The sequence below is a fragment of the Camelus dromedarius genome, chromosome 8 (genome assembly GCF_036321535.1).
Source record: "Camelus dromedarius isolate mCamDro1 chromosome 8, mCamDro1.pat, whole genome shotgun sequence".
NCBI classification, from domain to species: domain Eukaryota; kingdom Metazoa; phylum Chordata; class Mammalia; order Artiodactyla; family Camelidae; genus Camelus; species Camelus dromedarius.
Window position 1 is genome coordinate 57,935,758 of NC_087443.1, and position 21,282 is coordinate 57,957,039.

Sequence of the window (21,282 nt, forward strand, 5' to 3'; positions counted from 1 at the left end):
TTTCCACCTTTTTTTGGCTATTGTGAATAAGCTGCTAGGATCATGGGTGTACAAATATCTGTTGGAGTCCCTGCTTTCAGTTTTGAATATGTGCGCAGAAAGTTAGCTCTGCTTTTAAAGCTTCTTTCCCTCCCAGTGTTCTGGAGGCTGGGCTGCCTGCTGGGATCTGAGTCATCCTTTTGGTGCAGCTGCTACTCACAGCATGTCACTGGGTCACTGCTGGGCATTCTCTTCTGGGTCACTGTTCTCTTGGCAGTTCTCAGTCTTTCTTGCAACCTACCCTCTTGGTCTCCAACCCCCAGCCCCGCCCCTCACCACTTTCTGAATAAGATGGCCACTATGCATGTCTAAATCCTAGTTGTGGATATGGTTTGACTTCTTATTCAAGGGGGCTCCTTGGGCCCCCCTGGAAATCAATGGCTTCAGTTAGATGGGGTGGGGCAGGGAGAGATTTGTTATGGGGGTTATCATTTAATATCATCTATTTACCATTATCCTAATTATAGAGTGCCCCTCCTCAAGGAAAGGAATTTTTGAGGCTTAAAGTCAAATACACAAAGAAAATCTGTGGAAAAAAAGAATTTATTTTGTGAATAAATCATATAAGTGCTTTCAATTGGAAATAGGAAAAAATACATATAGATCATTATATTAGTTTCGCTATTTTGAAAAACTATAGAAAATCAGCTTATCTTCAAAGCCACAGACAGAGTGAAATCTATTTCACTATTTGCTGATTGTCCCAACAGAGGCCTTCTGTCGGTATGGTCTTGGTTCTGCTGGACCATGGTTTATAAAGCACTGTAAAGAGTATAAGTATACTGTTTGTATCCTTGGAGTTTTCAGGACCCAGCTCCTTTTTGTCAAGGAATTTTTAGACTTAATGTCTATCAAACTTTTAGTAAGTAGAGTTTCTGTCCTAGGCAGTATTTAAAACAAAAAGAGAGACTATTGGGGTGAAGGAGGGAGTAAGAGGAAAAATTAATTACTTTGGTTTAAATTATTAAAAGAGAAAATTTCTTCTTTTATCTAGGGATAAGGCACATCTTATAGGGTGGTGGCAAGCTGAAAAGCCCAGTAACAATGGGTTTGGTCTCTATTTCCTTGGGGTCTACCAGGGGCTTCAGGACAAAGTTCTGCAGAATGGTGGTGAGAAAGAGGAACAGCTCCATGCGGGCCAGGCCCTCTCCAGCACAGGACCGTTTCCCTGGAAGGAGGAAACATTTCCTTTAGCGCACAGCAAATTCAAATACAATAGCTCATATTCAAATACTAGAGGCTCCTAAAAGCCACTGAAAACACCAACCAGAAAAGAGACTGACGGGGGATGGGAATAGCTCAGTGGTAGAGCTCGTGCTCAGCACACACAAGGTCCTGGGTTCAGTCCCCAGGACTGCCATTAAGAAAACAAAAGCAAATAAAATACAAAGACAAAAACAAAAGGGATCACTCAGAAACTGCTGGAGGACAATGAACTGGTATAGTTTTTCTAGAAGGATATTTGTCAATACATATCAAAGCTCTCTAAATTTTCATTCTTTAATTCAGTAATTTTCTTTCTGGGGATTTATCTGTAGGAGTGAGATCCAATTATGAGCTGTCACTTGCATTTGTTATTTATGACACTAAAGACTTGGATGAAAATTAGACATACATCTATATTGGATTAGTTAAATAAATCCTTGTGCGTCTATCATACAATGCAATCTAAACTTGTTTATATGGAATATTATTTAATACTACAGGCTGTCTTTTATCACAATACACTAAGTAAAAGCAGGTTATCAAATAGATTGCGCAGAATGAACCAGATTTTATTTTGGAATATACATCTATTATGTATACATAGACAATTTTTTGAAGTATATATAGTAAAATATTAGCAGTGATTATCTCTAGGGTGAAAATGCAAAATTTTTTCTTTCTCTTTCTTTTTTTTTTTGCTTTTCTGCATTTTCCATTTTTTATACTGAATACTTACTATCATTGTAATTAGAAATGAAACATATTAACTGTTATTTTTGAAAATAAGAATCAAATGATTGAATAGGATAACAAAGAGAAAGAATGTGTGCTGACCAACTCCAGTTGTCTTTATGAGCTCATGGGAAATAGTAACTGGGAGCCAACAGTTCTTGCAAAAAGGCTCCCAATTTCAGAGGGGAAGAAAGGGTGAAGTGGCCAAGGTCTCTTTGATGGCCTCTGACTCTAAGAATAAGAAAGTTAATAATGGTTAATAATTTTAAAAGAAATTGGAATGTTTTGTTTAGGAAAAGTCAACATCACAAAGGGGAAATCAACAGACTAGAGTTTGAGAGTTTGCAAAATCAGGTCACTCTGTCATCTGGTAATGTGTGACATCTAAATTGAATTGATTTGCCTTGGTTTCTGTAAAAACTGGCATTATACTCAATCACCAAACAACAAAATAGTCCCTGGAATACTCACCTGATCCTATTGGTATACAAACTTAAATGGCTCCATCCTGATATAGGGGTTTATAACATTGATTTGATTGACTTTACTATCATCAGTGGATTACTTATGCCATACATTCAATGAAGCTAAAAGTTGTCCAAAATGTGCAAATGTATGGTTTGGAGGGGGTGTATTTGTATTTACCAATGGAAAAAGGCATGAAGTATTCTGTTTTCCTGAAGCCGCCATTTTTATCCAAAAAGTGGTTTGGGTCAAACTTCTCTGGGTTGGGAAACTCCTTGCAATCGTACAAGACCGAAGACAGTAATGGCAATATAGTGGTGCCCTGGAACCAAGAAATGGAGAGTGGAGAGGCACATTATCATGCTTATCTTTGATTCATAAAAAGTCTAACATTCTTAACTATAGTGGATTAAATAGGACCAAGCACTCTTAAGCTTGCCTGGCAAGGACTGTCTTATGTGATGGCTGTTTCACACTCCCTATCATATAATATCTTTTATCGAGTAATAAGATGATTCTCTGTGGAAAGAACAATGTTATGGTCAATGTGCAATAATCAATTGTTGAAAAAACTAAGGTGTGCAACCCATACTATCTAGATTTATGCTTTACTGGAATTGCTGCCTCCAATGGGGAAAACTCACTTTTCACAGTTTTTTTCTTTCTGAATTCAGGTGTGAGGGGAAGAAAATGAGATATGGAACCTTGTAATCTACAGAATCTATTGGATCAAACCCTACTTTCCTCAATCATAAAATGGGGTGCGGTGACAATAGGCTTTCCTCTTTCCCCATAAGATTTTGTGAGGTATAAATGACAACATAATAATGATAACTGCCATTTACATGGGATACTTCACATTCACCTGACACTGTGCTTAGTTGTTTATAAACCTCATTTAATTCTCACTTCAGCCATATCCAGTATGCTTTCTGGGGGGGGGGCTAACATTGTATAAATGCAGAAATTGAGATTCAAAGAGAAGAAATATAATTTGCTTGAGGTTATATTTTTAGCAAGTGGCATGGTTAGAATTTGACCCAAGTTCTATCTGATCATAAAGCACCTCTGTTTAAGTGAAATCTTCCTCTTTCTATTTTTACTTCATTTTATATTTCCTGAAACATTATTTCACAATTATTGTAGTAGGTAATGCATGCATGCACATGGTATAAAATACCAAAAAAAAAAAACAACCCCAAAAACGTACAAACAAGTATAAAGTGAAAATGTCTCTTTCTTTTCCCCATACTCAAGTCTCCTAGTTTCCTTTTTAATGTAATAATCACTGTTACCAGTTATAATATATCCTTAGGAAGAAATCATATGGATTAAAAAAAAAAAGACAGACATATTTCCCACTTTTTCCAAACAGTAGCATTCTATAATGTTCTTTGGCTTGCTTAGTATTTTACTTCATATAAATAAAGGAACTTTAAAAGTCCTTTTTAAATGACTATTCAGCACAAGTATTTTCTGGTGTGAGACCTCGCCTGTGTCCCTGATGACCTTCGCTTGTTGGTGGTACAGTATTTTTAATGTGATGCTAGATTTGAGTGCTAGTAGACTTTTGCATTGACATTTGTCGGTAAGATGGGGGCTCTTTCTATTTAGTAGTACTCTACAGGTTTGGCACCTTTTCTTCCTCTTCTATACTCGTGAATGGATTAAATGTAAAACCTAAGCCCTTAACAACTACAGAAGACTGACTGCATGCCCAAGGTGCACGTAAATGTTTTGATAAATGCTGTTTTCTGCAAATGTTGACTGTTATGGACAGCACTATCCCACAGGTTCTGAATATATGAGGTCCTGGGAAGAGAGCCAGGCTTGATTATCTTAGAGCTGCAGACACATTTTCCATCTCTTCCCTTTTTTTAAAATCCATCATGAAAAGTCAGATTTCAGTTCACGCGAGATTCTCATTAATGCAAGTCATTTCTCCCTTAATACATTTTATATGAGAGTGGGAGGGGGCCTGGGAAACCCCAGGTCAGCTCCCCCTATTCCAGGAAGGCAGAGACAGGACCACAGAACTGAAAGAAAGGCCTGAGGCAATGACAGATTTCAAACCCTGGACAGGTGACTCTGACCCTATGTTCGTTCCATGACTCTCAATTGCTTCTCTTCCTGAAACAGAACTGAGATGCCTCTCAGAGGCCCCACTGAGGCTCCCTGCTGCCCCTTCTATCCCAGCCAGCTTTCCCAGATTCCAAGACACCTCTAACCTTGGGGATGACGTATTGTCTGAACTTTGTGTCCCGGACCACGGTATGGGGTAAGTTAGAAGGAACGAAGGTGATGTATCTTTGTATCTCATGCACCACGGCCTCTGTATAGGGCAGCTTCATCTTGTCCATCATGGAGGGGCGTTGGTTGCGTCCAATCACACGATCAATTTCTTCATGAACTTTGGCTGCAGAGACATGAATCATGAATGCTACTGAAGAAATGTTCCCTTGAAGATCTGGAAATGACCTGAAAATGCTTACAATGTTTAATGGAAAGTGGCCTAGAAAAGGATCCAAAGGTCAAAGACATGCTGTTAAACAGCCCATGATCTGTTCCTCATGGAAATTCTATTTTCTATTTTGCTGCAAAGACCAGAGAGTCTGCTGCAGGAAACATAAAAGCTAGGTCAGGCATGTCCTCAGCCTCCTGCATGAACTGGTTGTCCTCCTGTACAGGTGAGGAGACCACCTCTGTGGCAGGGATTAAGGTTTATCCCATAATTCCTAGCAAAGCAGCTGTAGAGGAGAAATGTTTGATCCTCCCTCTGGTGGGAGTGTCTCCTTGGTCAGACTCATCCACTCTGCTACAGATTTTGTGAGAATGGCGAAAACCATTTTGTTGCGCAATATAAACCCTAGCTTTCCAAGTCCTGTGCTCTGAGAATGTGCTTGAGCAAACAGAGCTACCACAATTTCATTTTTGAATTTTAAATTATATTGATCCAAAAACTCCACTTTGAGGAATCTTGTCTGTTTTCAAGATGGAAAAACAGAGGCCTACAAGTTGACATAACTTGTTTGAGGTCACATGGCCAGGTACTGGCAGGCCCAGGATAAGAATCCAGCAGGGGAAGCCAAGCAGCACTCATCTGAATAGGGCTTGCTCTCCAGCACTTCATCATATATAGAAGAGCTGGGATTCAGAAGCTGCTCTGTTTTTAAACCTAACTGAGAGACTTTTGAGTTCTTAAAGGTCTCTCTTACATAGCATCATTTGATATAATTCTGATGTACAAACACAAAGCCACATGGATGGCCCTTTGCATGATGCTCTCTAAGGCAGCCCAGACAAAGAGAAATCATCACTATCAGTGTCTTCCTGCCCTCATCAGTACCAGGAGCTCATCTTTTATTTGGCCACTAGGATATTTGCTGTACCTTGAACTTCTGGGTGTTTCATTAGGAGCAGGATCCCGTATCTCATGGTGCTTGCGGTTGACTCTGTTCCTGCTACAAACAGATTTGATCCACAGATTGTCAAATTCTCCAAGTGAAATTCAGACTTTGGGTTCTGTTTCTCCTGTAGACGGTAGAGTTAATGGGCCACATGAGTTAGAAAGAAGACAATGAAGGTGAGTATAGCTCAGTGGTAGAGCTCATGCTTAGCATGCACAAGGTCCTGGATTCAATCCCCAGTACCTCTATTAAAAAAAAGAAGGCAATGGCTTATCAGAACTCCACAATCACACCTCTTCACTAGCAATAGGCTTCATTTTGTGCACTGTAGTGTAGTGATAAAAAATAGGTCATGGAATCAAAACTTCCAGTTCAAATACCAGGTTAGTCAATGAACAGATCGAAGTGTACCCTTGGCAAGCTATTTTACCTCTTTACTCAGTTTCATCATCTGTGAAATTGGGATAAAAAGTAGAACACACTTCATCAGGTTATTATAAAGATTAAAAGAGTTCATAGGTGGAAAATCTTAGAACAACACTTCATATATACATCTTCTTTTATTATATTTAATGAAAAAAACTAGATGATAAGCTGTATGAGAGCACAATGTAGAGAAGTCACTGGTTTGTGACTGGTCTGTTTCCTTCACTTACAAGGACTCAGGCATTCCCAGCCCCAGCCGCTCACGTATGACACTCATCATTATTAATGGCATTTCTAACACAGCAACTGTACTTGTAGATAGAACATTTTGACCTATATTTTTTTGCATGGGATCCACAAAGTGGTTAGAAAATAAATTGATCCAGGGCTTAAAAATAGTGAGTGAGCTTTCTATTTTACCATGACTATATGAAAAATAATACAGATTAAATCTTTATTGATGTATCTCCAACCCTTGGCATAATAGCTGTCACTAAGAATTTGTTGAATAAATGAATGTTTAATGTATAAAACTATTTAATAAAAATCTTTGTTTTTTTACTATGTTTAAATTGTTTTCATTGCTGATTTCTTTTTGGGGGTGGGGTGGGCTTTTAATGCCACTTGTTTTTAAAAAGGCCTCAGGGCCTTTGCATACCTTGTTTCTCTGCTTGGTATATTTTTCTCTGTCATCTTTACACAGATAATCCTTACTCACCCTTCAGCTCTCGGCTTGATTGTTCACCTACGTATGCAGGGACATATCCAGTGGGCCTTGGTGTAGAAGTCCCTCCCTGACTCACATTAGACTAGCATTAGTGTTCCTGCCAAGTTCTCCCATGGCAACTTGTAACTCCTGCATTAGCACTGCATTGTTACTGCTTGTTTTGATGATCTTTGCACTAGACTGTAAGCTACATTATGCCAAGGACTATATATGTATTAATCAGTTAATTTATTTATTCAACAAATATTTACGTGCACCTATAATATTCTGGGCATTGTGCTAGTTCCTGGCAATACAAAGTGTGGGAAATCGACACTGCCTCAGCCCTTTGGAGTATATATACAGTGTAGTGGTGAATATAGAGGTCATTTAAATAAATATTTTCTTAAACTATGACAAGTGCTACAAAAGAAAATTGCAGGGTATTATCTGATTCATCATCTCACTCCCTTTACTAAGCACCATGACTGATACAGAGTTGGTGCTAAATAAAATTTTAAATGATTGGATTAAAAACCTGGCTATTTTTTTTCCCTCTTTCCCAGACAAATGCCTAGTCCTTTGAGAGTCAACAACTTTTCCCATCAGAATGAAGACGATATTTTGATGCACATCTTTGGTAAATGGAATGAGCTTAAATGCCTCTACTGATTCCAGGGAAATTTCTGAGAATTAAGTAAAAGGCGTATCAACATGCCTTCCTTTGATATGTTTTCTAAGGAAATCAGTCTTTTCAAATCAGCCCTCATAGAGATTAAGAAGAATATACAAGTTATTATTAATTAAATGTTTGCTATAATTTGTACATTTACGATACAGTTGAGTGGTGTTTTTCTTTCATTTATACATATTTTGGGGAACTCTGGCATCAGTGAGGTTAATTTTATAGGACTCAAAGAATAATTTTCAGATTTTAAGTTGTTACATGTGTTTATACATTTAAGTATCTTTTTTACAATCTATTTGTCACAGTCTTGACTGTTTTTCTACTGATGTGCTCATGGACACTCACGCTGGTGTTTTAAATCAGTGACATTCTGAGGGTTGGTGGCTGTGTGATACTTTCTATTTAATATATTTACTATTATTACCCATGGTTAAAGTATAATGCATTTGCATTAGAATCCTTTCCCATCACCAATTTCAAATAACAACATTGTTTCTATGGGAAAACACAATCAGGTTTTTATAATGTATTGATCAATGACATGCTATCTGGGAAGCACTGTGGCAAAAATGGCTGACTATGTACATGTAAAGAACATGTAGGGAAGATGCATGTGTGTCTTACCCACCCCAAGATAAATACATGCTCAGGAACACGCATTTTCATACATGATGTAGCTCATAGTAAATATGTATAAAGAACATTTCATTAAATGCTAATGTCCAAGTGTAGGAAGTAAGCAGAAATACAAAGGAAAAAGAGGGCTCTGGACCATTCTAAAATTTATATTATTGTTAATAGTGTACCCCACTGCTATAAGATAGCAAAAATATCAAGAGTTACCTACATGCTGTGATTACGCTTTCCTGCACTTCCATGGAATGATAAAATAGAGTATCAGGGAAAGATGTCACTTACAGTACCTGCTCCATCTTGCTGAGGAAACAGTCAATGTAGTCTCGAGGGCTATTAGGATCCAGGGACTTTTGATGCTCCTTCACTTTTTCCAGAATAAAATACTGAACATCCTTAACCCTTTTTGAAAATGTTCTGTGCTTTCCAGGGAGATGCTTTATGAAGTTTGGCCATAGATTGTAAATCTAAAATGTAGAAAATACACCAGAAATTCAGTTTGTGAAGGGAGACTAAGGTTTCTGAGTGGCGTCTGGCCAGGGAGAACGTCCTCCAGCTTCCAAGCAGAAGAGAAGGGAGGGTGTTCATCAGGTGCACAAGAGTGGCCCTTCCTTTCATCCTCCTCATCCACCCTTGGCCAACTTCAGAGTCACAGAGGAGGAGAATGCATGTAGGGGTCTTGAAAGAAACCAAGGCACCTGGGAACACTCTGTCTTCTTTTGTGGGAGTAAACCCATATAAGTGAACAGAGGGCAACTGTCCACAGATGCTGGAGTAAGAAACACTGCACTCATCCCCTCGGCATTAGACACACAAGGAGGGAAGGTGATGGTGCTCATGCTGGCACTGTGCTCGCTGGGGCAGGTCTGGGAGCTCACAGCCCTTTACCCTGCTCGCAGGCTCCCAGTGGACCCCTGAGATCAACCGCAAGGGCAGACGCAGTCTTGGCCTTACCTGGCTCCAGGGAGAGTTTATTTGATTAAAGTTTTCATTTAACAGACCCATTAGGAAGAGTAGCGTCTTGTTCTTGTAGTGGAAACGCTCATTGAAGAGGATGGAGCAGATGACATTGCAGGGAGCACAGGAGATGATGAAGGTAGGGTCAAAGGGCTGAGCTGGTGTGAGAAAAAAACAACTCTCACACTGAGAAATTTCATCAACCTGCATCAGGGTTTCAAGAACAGGGCCTCCCTTCTGCTCAGATGGATACATAGTCTGTTTTCTCTAAGCTTCCCGAAATTAGGATGTAAGCCTCTTCTACCAATACTAATACTATATGCTGTATAGTATTATACCATGCTACTACTACTAATTATTATGTTATTCTATGAATGCTATAATAGTCATAAGAGCAACAAGTAACTTTATGGAGAATTTACTGCATGCTGGATACTGTGTTAATGTTTTACAAAGTATATTATTTAACCCTCATTCTGAGGTTTGATTTTTAGCCCCATTTTTCAGATGAGGAAACTGCCTCTTGGAGAAGTTAAGTAACTTGTCCAAATTTACATACCCAGTAAGTGCTGAAGTTGGGAAATGAATCCAAACAAAGGGATTTGAGAGTTTCCTAAGCAACAGTTTTGGGTCATTTTCTTCTCACCTTTTTTTCTTAGCCAACCCCCTAATTAATAGAGCTGATCATGGACCACTGAGTGTTTCTCAAAGGAGGCGCTTCAGTTGGAGGCTGTGTGTGTAGCAAGTCCCCTTTGCCCCCAAAGGATGATCAGTGGAACTCACCCTCCATTTTCCTGAGCTCCTCCACCAGAAACTGGGCTTCCTCCTGGACCCTCTCCTCGAGGCTTCTTTTCCCCATCCCAAAGTTCCTTAGGGTCATGAGGGAGAAGCGCCGCATTTGCTTCCACCTGTCTCCATTACTGAAAATGATTCCTTAGGAAAAGAAGCAAAGAGCAGGAAAGCATTTTGTATTATGCAGTCAGATTTCCCTAGAGTGGAGCTCATGTCTACCTTAAACTGTTCCCAGTGTCCCTTATCAGGGATCCAGAAACTGGAATTTTAAGAGCACAACATATTCTGTGGTTTGGGGGAGATATTTGTCACAAAGGAAATAAAACCCAAGCTCTGGTCAACAGGGGGCAGAGATGATGGAATCAGGCAGGGGATCATTGGCAGGTGGAGAACATTTCCAAGCGTGGGAAAGGCTCTCTGATTTTGTTAAAGATGGTAAAGATGTTAAAGTTGTTAAAGATGGTGCGTGTTCTTGCAAACCCCTTTCATGCGTGTCTGTTTTTACACTTCATCTCTCTCTAACTTTGTGGTTTAGTTCCATATGTGATTTTTCTCTGTTAGAGGATAAGCAGCTTCAAAGCAGATCGATATGGAACTTATGTTTCTATTCTCTCTGTCTTACTGAGATTAAGCTAATGTCAGCCTAATCTGAATAAGAAGAAACACAGGAGTAAAGGAATTCAGTATATTCTATACCAGTGCTTTTTCATGTCTTCCTCTGTACAAAATCAGTTACGTATCCTGAATTCCCCACTTCTCTTAACGCACCACCAGTTTCCTAGTGCCCCAAACCCAAATCTCAGGGCGTCTTCACATCCCTCTTGCCTTTCACCCTACATGTCTGCAATTGGGAAGCCCTGCCGATTCCACCTCCAAAATGTCTTTCTCATTGTCCTTTCTTGTCAATTCATCCTACACCACCACAAGGGGTTCTAATATTTTTACAGATTTGAAAAGTTACAGTCATCTACCACCCCTCTAAGCTACAGTTTCCAGGTTACTCAAGATCAAATACAGGGACAATTATGCTAGGGCTTAAAAAGCATTTGGTAGACTCAACAGCCTTGTTGTGACACCTTTAAACCCTCAAACCTGTCCGCCATTCAGCTCTAACTCTGAGCTGATGGGCCGGTCACAGCTGTTCACTGAACTCGCCTCCATTGTTTGCACCCGCATTTCGTTCATTCTCTTCCTTTTGCTCACCTCAGCTGTTCTGCTCCCACCCTATTTACTTCATTGAGTTTCTAGCTACCCTTTAAGAGCCATCTCAGAAACCTTCTCTTTGAGTCTTCCCTGTCATCTACTGGAGGTAATCTCTCTTTCCATTTAAGTGAATTGGTTTAATACAATTTGTCTTTTCTGTCTTGAATTATGGCAATTTGTTTACTGGTGTTAATTCCTATACCAGATGTTCTTTATTTTAGTGACTGGTGCATTTTATTTCCTGTGACACATGATGATCTCTTACCTTGCACACAGAAGATATTCGATTTATAATAATTTAAATATTCATTTCACATCTACTGAATTAGCAAGCATTAAAAAATTATTTTACCCAAAAAAATCAAGCTTGTGGCAAATTTGGTGTGTTCATTTAGCCTCATTGCACATCACTACATACTTTGGGAATTAAACCAACATTTATAGCAAAAAACTATTCAAATTGTCTTTGACCCATTAGTTGCTCGCCTAAGAATTTACACAAAGAAATAATTCAACAAAAGGTAAAAATGTGTACACTGCAATGCCATCAACGCTAATTTAAGAAATTTGTAAACAATCTAAATGCTAATGATAGAGTAACTGCCAACTATACAATGATAGTAAATCAATATTAGGAAAAGTTAAGCAATTGTTAAAATTATGATCATGAAAACCATGTAAAAATATCAGAAATGTTAATATTTTAAAAGAAAAATCAGTATACAAATGCGTCTGTACACTCTAATTACAACGATGTAAAATATGTGTGCGTATGGACAACATCTGGGAGATAGTACATGAAGATAAAAATAAATATGTTAGTGTGTTGAGACAGTATGGTTAGTGGCTCTGGCCTCTAAAGCTAGGCAAACTGAATTCAAATCTCTGCTTCAAAACTTTCTAATTTGGGCAAGTTATTTAACTTCTATTCCCTCAGCTTTTCATCTGTTACAACGGAAATAAAAAATATCTTCCTCATGGGGCCATTGTGTTGACTGAATGTGGTAATGCATGTGAAACCCCTAGCACAGTATCTGGCACATAAGTATTTAATAAATATTAGCTCTTATATAATTATAAGAGAGCTCTTATATAATTAATAAGCTATATAATTATAGCTATTACAACCCTACTTCAATTTAATAATAATCCAATTACTATAACATCTAACATTTATAATAATTATCAATAATAACATTATTATTATTGTTTTTAGGAATATTTTTATCTCTCCAAATTTTTAAATGGTGTTTTTATATCACCTTTAAATCAAAAGGTAATTATAAATTTGATTAAATTATTTAAAATTAATTAGACATTTAAATATTGCTCTTTTTTTGCTCTTTATTCTTCCACTTAATAAATTTGCACTGCTCTCCTGTGCCAACTAAAGAATCCTCTACAAGGATTAGGTCATTAGTCACTGCAGTCATCGACTTTCAAGACTAAGGAAGGTCAGGGTGGAGGATCAGGAGTGAGGCACACTGTGCTCTACGAAAACTGACAGAACAGGTCTTCAGATATAATTAGATATTTCGAGAACATTTTATGAACCCAATTTCCTGCATCTTCTCATACTTAGAAAAGCACTAAAGCCATTAAAGGAGACATCTGTTCCTCATGGCTAGCAGCACCCTTCCACTGAGATGGAACTTGATTGCATGTACTCCCTTCACCAAATTGTATGTGTACTGACCTCCCGCACTACCTCTTCAGAGCAGTTCCTCAGTGGTATCTGAGAGGTGTCTCATGGGCTATAGTCCTCAGTAAGTCCCCAAATAAAACTGAACTCACAGCTCTCACGCTGTGCATTTTTTGTTTAGTTGACACTGCTGTATGCCAGATTCAAAAAATATTACGACTGTAAACATTCTTGTTTATAATTTCGTTCCACATCTTGCCTTATCTCTCAAGATAGATTTCTAAAGGGGAATTACCCTTCATTGTGAATGCCTCTTTAGAGAAGTTTGGTTGTTAAGGGATAAGAAACCTGGGACAAACTAAAGGGAGTTGTGAGGAGAGTGCTGAGGAAAATGTGCATGTGAGTGAGTTTATCACTCTCAGTGCAAACAAGAAAAGAGAAGTCTCTCGAAATATTTAAAACAGAGGAAGTTTAACCCAGGGAATTAGTTTTAAGATATGGAAACACTGAGAAGCCAAACCAGGGACAGGGAGACAACTGGTAATTATCAACAACGGAAAGTTGCTACCATCTCCCCATGGAAGGGACAAGGGGAGGAGCTGGTGTGACCAGAGCTCAAGGGCTGGGGTTACCTGGCCAGGGCTGAAACCAAGTGGCCCAATTCTAAAGGAGCTGGAGCCACAGGGGACACGCAGCTCATGGAAGAGATGCCATCTGAGGCACAGAGAGACGGGGACCTCTGGCTCTCCCACTTTCCAGTCTCTGACCAGTGCCTGTCTTCGATTGATTCCAGCCAGAGCCAGCGGTTGAATTTCAGCCTGTGGCCTCTCTAACATTGTGAACCAGGACCAATAAGGGAAAAGAGAGGACTGGCTCTCAGGACAAGCAGAGAAAGGTGGATAATCTGGGATGAAGAAGGCATTATCAAAAAAGTAAGATTCTTGGGAAGGTGAGATAATATAGGATTTAGAGCACACATGGAAATTGTCCCTGTTAAGAAAAGGGATACTTTTTCAATTGTAACAGGAGGGGGGAAAAAGGAGAATATGAGTGTAGAGGCAGATAGACCTATAGATAAAATGTTAAGAAACTGAGAATTCTTTCTGATACTTCTGTTGTTACAATGAGTGTTCTGATACAATGGTTCTGAGCATAGATATGCATAGTGGGGGTGTTACTTAGGAGGAAAGAAGAGTCTCTGAGACTGGAAAAGGGAGCCAAACAGAGGAATACGTGGTATTAAAATTCTAATTGAGGTTTAAAGGTATTAATTTAAAGGGAAGCCAGTGTAATCCCTGGAGAATTTTTCTAGCAGCACTTATCTTCTGGGCACAAGCACAGAGAAGATGGTTGAATTCTTCCAGAGTTGGAATCCATGCTAGGCAAATGTGATGGCAGGAGAGCGTGCCAGTATATTCCTAGGGACTGATGACAGTAAATGAGCTATGTGAAGGCTGCTTTGATTCACTGATGCTGACAAGTAAAAGTTTAAGGTCAGAGCTTTTGACAGTATTCCACAGGAAAACCTGTATCTTCTATTGCCCTGTCCCCAAATTAAAGTGTTTTGGGGGAGTCCAAATCTGGGAATATACACATATATGCACACGAATCTTACACAGACTAGTCAGTTTCTTCTGAGGAGAGTTCAGCTTTGGTCCAGTGTTGTCTATGACTCAGTGCGGAATCCTCTCTGATTCTAGCTTCCATTGCAGGACCATTTGGCTCCCACTTAAACCTATATTCTTCAAGTTTTCCCTTATCAGTACAAAGGTGATACTTTTCTCTCTCACCTGCTCACTGTGGGCAGATTGTGTTTTCCAGTGAGAACTACAACAGTATCTCTCAACCCTCATGTTCTTCTGCAGTGTGACCACCACCACTTTCCCATTAAGAAGGGAAGCCTAATTCCTCTCCATTTGGATCTGAGTTGGCTTTTGGGAATTACCTGCAACAAATAAAACATGGTCCTATGTTCCGAGATTTGGTCTAAAGAAGCTTTGCAGTTTGGAATGCTCACTCTCCAGATGCCCCACCTCAGGACACCCCTTCCTGGATTCCTGGCACTGGCGAGAAGCCCAAGTCATGTGGACAGGCCACTCGGAGATGCTCTGTTGACAGTCCCAGCTGAGTGCAGCCTTTGGGTCATCCTTGCCCAGAAGCCACACTTGGAAATGAAGAAGACTCCAGATGATTCTAGCCCTCTACTATTTGAATCACCCTTAGCTGCTCTATTTGGAAAAAAACGGATGTCTTCTGAGGCCCCAGGCCTTGCGGATCAGGAAAAGCCACTTCACTTCCACTGTGCCCTGTTCAAATTCCTGATCACAGAATCCATTAGTATAAAAAGAAAAAAAAAGTTGTTGTTTTATATCCCTGAGTCTGGGAGGTTTGTTACACAACAGGAGATAACTGGAATGCTTTCTTATTTTTCTCACTTTGTTCAGAATCTATACCTATTATGTAAATATATTTTTTAAAAATACACTTCTTTCTCTTTAGCACACCTACATTCCTATAGGCTTGGAGTATTCCAAGGAAGCGATGCCCTCCCCACACCTACTGTGTTAGGGTGAGCTTGTGTGTGAGTGAATAATTACATAGTGCATTTGTTTCTATTTATGTAAACTAGATTCCTCAAAAAGTCACTGCAGTTTCTAGTCCACAGATACACTAGATTATTTTCCAAAAATGTTATAGCATCTGCACTCCTCCAGGTAAGGGATGAGTGGCTGTTTCTCCAAACCTTGAAGAGCACTAAGTAATTTTAATTTTTTGCACTTTAGTGAGTGAACAATGGCACCTAATACTGGTGTGTGGATCAAATGAATAACATAAAGGTTTGAGCTGTTACAATCTGTCAGAGATAAATGTTTAAAGATTAAGAAACTAGGCAAAATATTGAGTTCATAGTTAACAGAAAATGTTTCAACAAATTGATTAGTTAAGACACAAACTGCAGGAATCTGCAGCACTATATTACAGTGTTCAAACATCACTAGATCAGAAAGCCATCTAGTATTTTAGCAGATACCTCACTTAGGAAGGTGTTATGGGTTGAATTGTTTCCCCTCAAAATATGCTGATGCCCTTGCCCCTAGTATCTGTGAATGTGACCTAACTTGGAAATGGGGTCTTTGCAGAGTTAAAATGAGATCATTAGGGTGGGCTCAACCCAATGTGACTGTATGCTTCTTAAAAGGGGAAATTTGGACACAGAGACATACACACACAGAGAATGCCATGTGAACATGAACGCAAGGATTGGGGTGATACATCTACAAGGCAAGGACAACGAAGTTTGCCTGCAAACCACCAGAAGCTATGAGAGCGGCATGAAACACGTTCTCCCTCATGGCTCTTAGAAGGAACCAACCTCACTGACATCTTGATCTCAGGCTTCTGACCTCCAAAACTGTGAGACAATAGAGTTCTGTTGTTCTAAGGTTTGTATCCAATTTTTGGTACTTTGTTATGGCAGCCATAATAAATTAATGAAGAAGGAAAACTAAAATATCAGTGAATGGTTCTTCTCTTTTTGGGGGGGGGTGAGGGTGGGCAGGGATGTAGTTAGGCTTGTTTATTTATTTAATTTTAAAAAATGGAGTTACTGAGGATTGAACCCAGTACAACGCATGCTAAGCACGCACTCCACCACTGAGCTATACCCTCCACCCTCTTCTCTTTGTTATTTTCCAGGATAGAAAGTTTTAGGAAAGGAAGAGTTGAATTATCTCTTCTCATTACAGGCAAGTAAGAACCAGTAGCAAGAATTTTATAGGAAATTTGTAAACCAGTTGTCTCAGAGTTGTGAAAACTGCAATGTTTTGAGCAATAATTTTTTCCCTTCTTGAGCTCAATTCAGCTCAGCAGCCTCCTATTCCAGTTAAAAATTAATATAAAACTCACACACACCAAAGTAATCAACTTGTTTAGAAAAAAGGGAACAAGTAGAGGAAAGGTTTGGTTGCTTCTTCAGGTGAGCAAATTCATCCCGATCTTATATAAGAGAGCTAAATAATTGCTTCTCTTTGATCACTTAGTATACTGCATAATATTTAATTGCTCATAAATATGCTTTGAAAAGAATTAAGTTTCTATTTCTCCGGAACTTGCAGTTTTACAATTTTAATGGTTTGGAGGAGATTTTCAGGCTGTTCTAGGACTTTTTTTGTGTGTGTGTGTAATAACTGAAACATAAAGGAATATATGTAACACATATCTAAGTTTTGAAACATAATATAAAATGAATTGTCTGTGAGCCCATTATCCTACTGAAGAACTAGAGCCCAACTAATGAAGCTCCAGTTAACAGCTCTGGACACCAAAGCTCTGGTGAATTTTCTGGTTAGTGAACACACCAATGCATCAAATGGGTAATGTATTCTGATTCCTAGGAAGAGAATACAGAAGCTCTGCATGTGGGACCCTCCCAAACCTTGCCCTGTGTGTCTTTCCATTTGTAAGATTGTAATTCTAAGTATGGCATCTTCCTGAGTTCTGTGAGTTGTTCCAGCAAATTATTGTACCTGAGGTGGTCATGGGAACCCTAAATTTTTAGCCAGTTGGTCAGAAGTATGGGTAGCCTGGAGACCCCTGAACTTGTGGCTAGCATCTGAAGTGAGGGTAGTCTTTTTGGGAACGACACCCTTAACCTATGGTGTCTGCACTACTTGTGGGTAGTTAGAACTGCAGTGTGGTATTGCAGCATCTCATTTGTTGCTTGGTGCAGAACAGACACTCATAAAGTTAGTTAATCAGACTTTTTTTTGCTAAAGAGAAGTAACCTGTATTTTGATTTGAAACATACCATATCCTTTCTGGGTATTGTCAACAATTGGTACAGTTCCTCTGCCAAGGAATTCGTCGCCTTGATCAATCAGAGCTTCCTTCACTGCCTTATATCCATGTAAGACCACGGTGAGATGAGGGCCAACGTGCAGAGTATAAACAGGGCCATACTGTTTGGCCAACTGGAACGAGATGCAAGGGGTTGTGTGAGTGCTATTGTGAAATCTCTCCATTGGAGGCTTTGGTGAAAATTAGTAATTCACATGTAGCTTAGACTTTGCCCTATTAATTTCATTTTAGGAATTTAACCCTGGGGTACAGTCATGGGTTCATTCTTTCCTTCCTTTATATGTGCAAGCATTGAGCAAATATTTACTAAGCACCTATACTGTGTCAGACACTGTGCACAGCCCAGGAACTTAGAGTCTAGTGGAAGTAACAGGCAGTAAATTGCCAAACTACATTTGCAATACAAACTGCAATACAAATTTCATAACTCTATGAAAATGATAAAGAACGTACTGTTAGATGATCATGGGGAAACTTAAGAAAATAGAGAGGTGAGGAATCTATGAGGAGGTAACAATTAAGATAAAACTAAAGGTGAGAAGGAAGCCACCAGGATAAGGGCTTGGAGGAGAGCTTATGAAGCAGGTATTAAAAAGGATGAAATCTATACATTTATGATAGCATTGTGTCAAGGGGAAAAGTAAAGTACTATAACAGCTGACAGCTGGGGTTGGTTTTCAAACTTATTTTACATCCACGCAATTAAATTCAAAACAGCCATTTGAAATTACTTATGTGAAGATATATAATGGTATGGAAACATGTTCAAGTTCTTAATTGTTGAAAAATAAAATTACATTTAATAATCCATTTGTAAAAAAAAACCCATTTGTATATTATAATCCTCAATTTTTTGGTTTATGATGATTATTTCTAAGAGGCAAAACTTCTGGACTTGTCACCTAATTTTTTTTTTCTTTCTGCCTTTCCTTTTTTTAACTTACCCTTAAATGATGGAAAATTTTGTCCCTTTGTACCCCTTTTCTCTGTCCCAGGAAAATGAAACTTACTTCCTTTGTTCCTCTGAATGAGAGTATCTCTTTATTTTGGGGTTCAAAATGCCAGGCCCTTCTCACCCAGCCTCACACTCAGCTGAAGACTTTGCTATTTTCACAGAGATAGTGGAAAAAAAGAGAAGAGAATTTCCATATGCTTCCACCATAGCATCTACCTGTTTACCTGCATCTGTGCCCATGTACATAGTTTTCTGTTACTATAAATGACTCTCCATGCTCCTAAAAAAGGCCCAACTCTCCAACTTGTGCACTGGATTCTATTCACTTCCAATTACTACAGCATGACTTACCTCTTTACAGCAAAATTGAGCACCGTCACCCCATTTCCCCCTCGTCTGTACCTGGCAACCACCATGCTACTATTTCTGTAAGTCTGACTATTTTAGATTCCACGTAGAAATGAGATCATACAGTATTTGTCCTGTGTCTGGCTTAAATCACTTAGGATAATATCCACCAGCTTTATCCATGTTGTTGTAAATGACAGGATTTCTTTCTTTTTTAAGGAAAAATAATATTCCAGTATGTGTGTGTGTGTGTGTGTGTGTGTGTGTATGTGTGTGTATCATAGTTTCTTTATCTATTCATCCATCTGTGGACATTTAGGTTGTTCTGGAGAATATATGCTTGCACAATGAACTCATGGAGGTATCTTTTCCCCAAAGAATATATCCACAGGAGCGAATGTCAGTTAGGGTAGCAGAGTTGGGCTGTGTCAGAACAAGATGTGGGAATCACTCTTTAGGAGGAGGACCACAAATCATCCCATAGAGTATTTAGTATAAAATAGAAATAATAATAATATAAGAGGAAACTTATTACATTTTCACATTTGCTAGGCTTGCCTTTTGCTAAGTGTTATATGCAAGAGGGGCTTGGAAGCCTTTCAATTAAAATATGTTCTGACCCCAGAATTTCCCCATTCACTATAATTCAACCTATATCTCAGGTCAGGTCAGCACAACTCACTTACCTGCTCTAAAGTGATCCAATCCAGGAAAAAAAAAAAAAAAGGCTATCTATCTTGTAATACAGAAATAGACATACAGTGATGAGTAAAACTAAGAAATCTTGAAGATGATCTGAAGAGCCTGAAGATGACCCCCTTGCCTGGAGATGATCAGCCCCTAATGAAACCCTCTTACCTTGGAGAGAGATGCAGGGATGTCTTTGAGATTTAGTTGCATCAGATTCCCAATGATGGGAAGGGGAGTTGGGCCAGGGGGGAGCTTTCCCCTTTTGTGACTTTTCTTCCACACAAAAAGGAAACCCAGGAAAGTGACACAAATCATAAGAGCAAGAGTAATGATTTCCAGCAGCTCCATCTTAGCTTCTTGATATTAGTAACTGTCAGGATTGCCTGTTGGCAAAGTTTTATACATATGCAGGTTGTGACCTGCCAGCCAAAGGTTGCTCTGAGCTCTTGGACTTGGGAAAAAAAAACAACACTTGGAATTTGTTTTGGCTCTGTTTACCTTCCTGAAGCTTGAGATTAGGAAGGATTCACATCTTTCCCACCTCTCACTCAAAAAATCTGCAACTTTTGATTTTTTAAGCCTCTCCATTACATGTACTTTTTCTTTCAGTACTAATGTTTCATTAAATATAAAGCTGCATTTTATTTTTCATAACTTTCTGAAACTGTTTAAATAACTGAATTCACAAATTTGGGGAAAAAAATTCATACATCCTAAGATCTGATTTGGAAAAATAACAGCTTTCAGGGTGGTCCTCCTCAAACATAATTTTTATCCTATCTCCCTCGTCAGCTAAAAGTCTACGGTGCCCATCAACAGATTAGTGGAGAAATAAAATGTAGTATATACATATAGTAGAATATTAGTCACCTTTAAAAAGGAATGAAGTTCTAGTATTTGCTACAACATGAATGAACCTTGAAAACTATGTTAAGTGAAATAAGCATTATGTAAAAGTACAGATGTTGTTTGGTTTCACTCATATGAGGGACATAGAGTACTCAAATTCATAGACATGGAAAGTAGAACAAAGGTTACCAGGAGCTGGAAGGAGGAGAGAAAAGGGAGTTAATGTTTTAATGGGTACAGAGTTTCTGTTTTGGATGTTGAAAGATTTCTAGATTCATCTAGATCTGTCCTGGATCCATCTCCTAAAGCAAAGGAAATAAAAGCAAAAATAAAGAAACGGGACCTAATTAAATGTAAAAGCTTTGCATAGCAAAGGAACTCATCAACAAATTGAAATGACAACCTACTGAATGAGAGAAAATATTTGCAAATGATACAACTCACAAGGGACTACTATCCAACATATACAAACAGCTCAAACAACTCAGCATGAAAAAAAAAAAACCTGATTGAAAAATGGGCAAAACTGATACACATTTTTCTAAAGAAAAAATGCAGATGGCCAACAGGCATATGAAAAGATGCTCAACACTGCTAATCATGCAAATCAAAACCACAATGAGATATCACCTCATACCTGTCAGAATGGCTATCATCAAAAAGAACATAATTAACAAATGTGGGCGA

General features: G+C 38.8%; 1 protein-coding gene across 2 annotated transcripts; it reads right to left on the reverse strand.

Moving 5' to 3' along the window:
• Window positions 1-564: 564 nt before the first annotated feature.
• LOC105084313 (cytochrome P450 2C23) lies at window positions 565-20,124 on the reverse strand. Of its 2 annotated transcripts, XM_010974429.3 has the most exons (9): window positions 19,915-20,124; window positions 17,704-17,866; window positions 10,043-10,192; window positions 9,257-9,417; window positions 8,593-8,769; window positions 5,832-5,973; window positions 4,671-4,858; window positions 2,623-2,764; window positions 565-1,207 (listed from the first exon to the last, which is right to left on the reverse strand). In XM_010974429.3, exons 1-9 carry the CDS (start codon window positions 20,092-20,094, stop codon window positions 1,026-1,028), a joined length of 1,485 nt encoding a protein of 494 aa, XP_010972731.2. In that variant the 5' UTR covers window positions 20,095-20,124; the 3' UTR covers window positions 565-1,025. The 2 variants fall into 2 exon arrangements, with proteins under 2 accessions (XP_010972731.2, XP_064344399.1); XM_064488329.1 differs by lacking the exon at window positions 17,704-17,866 and having other exon boundaries at window positions 19,915-19,974.
• Window positions 20,125-21,282: the final 1,158 nt, after the last annotated feature.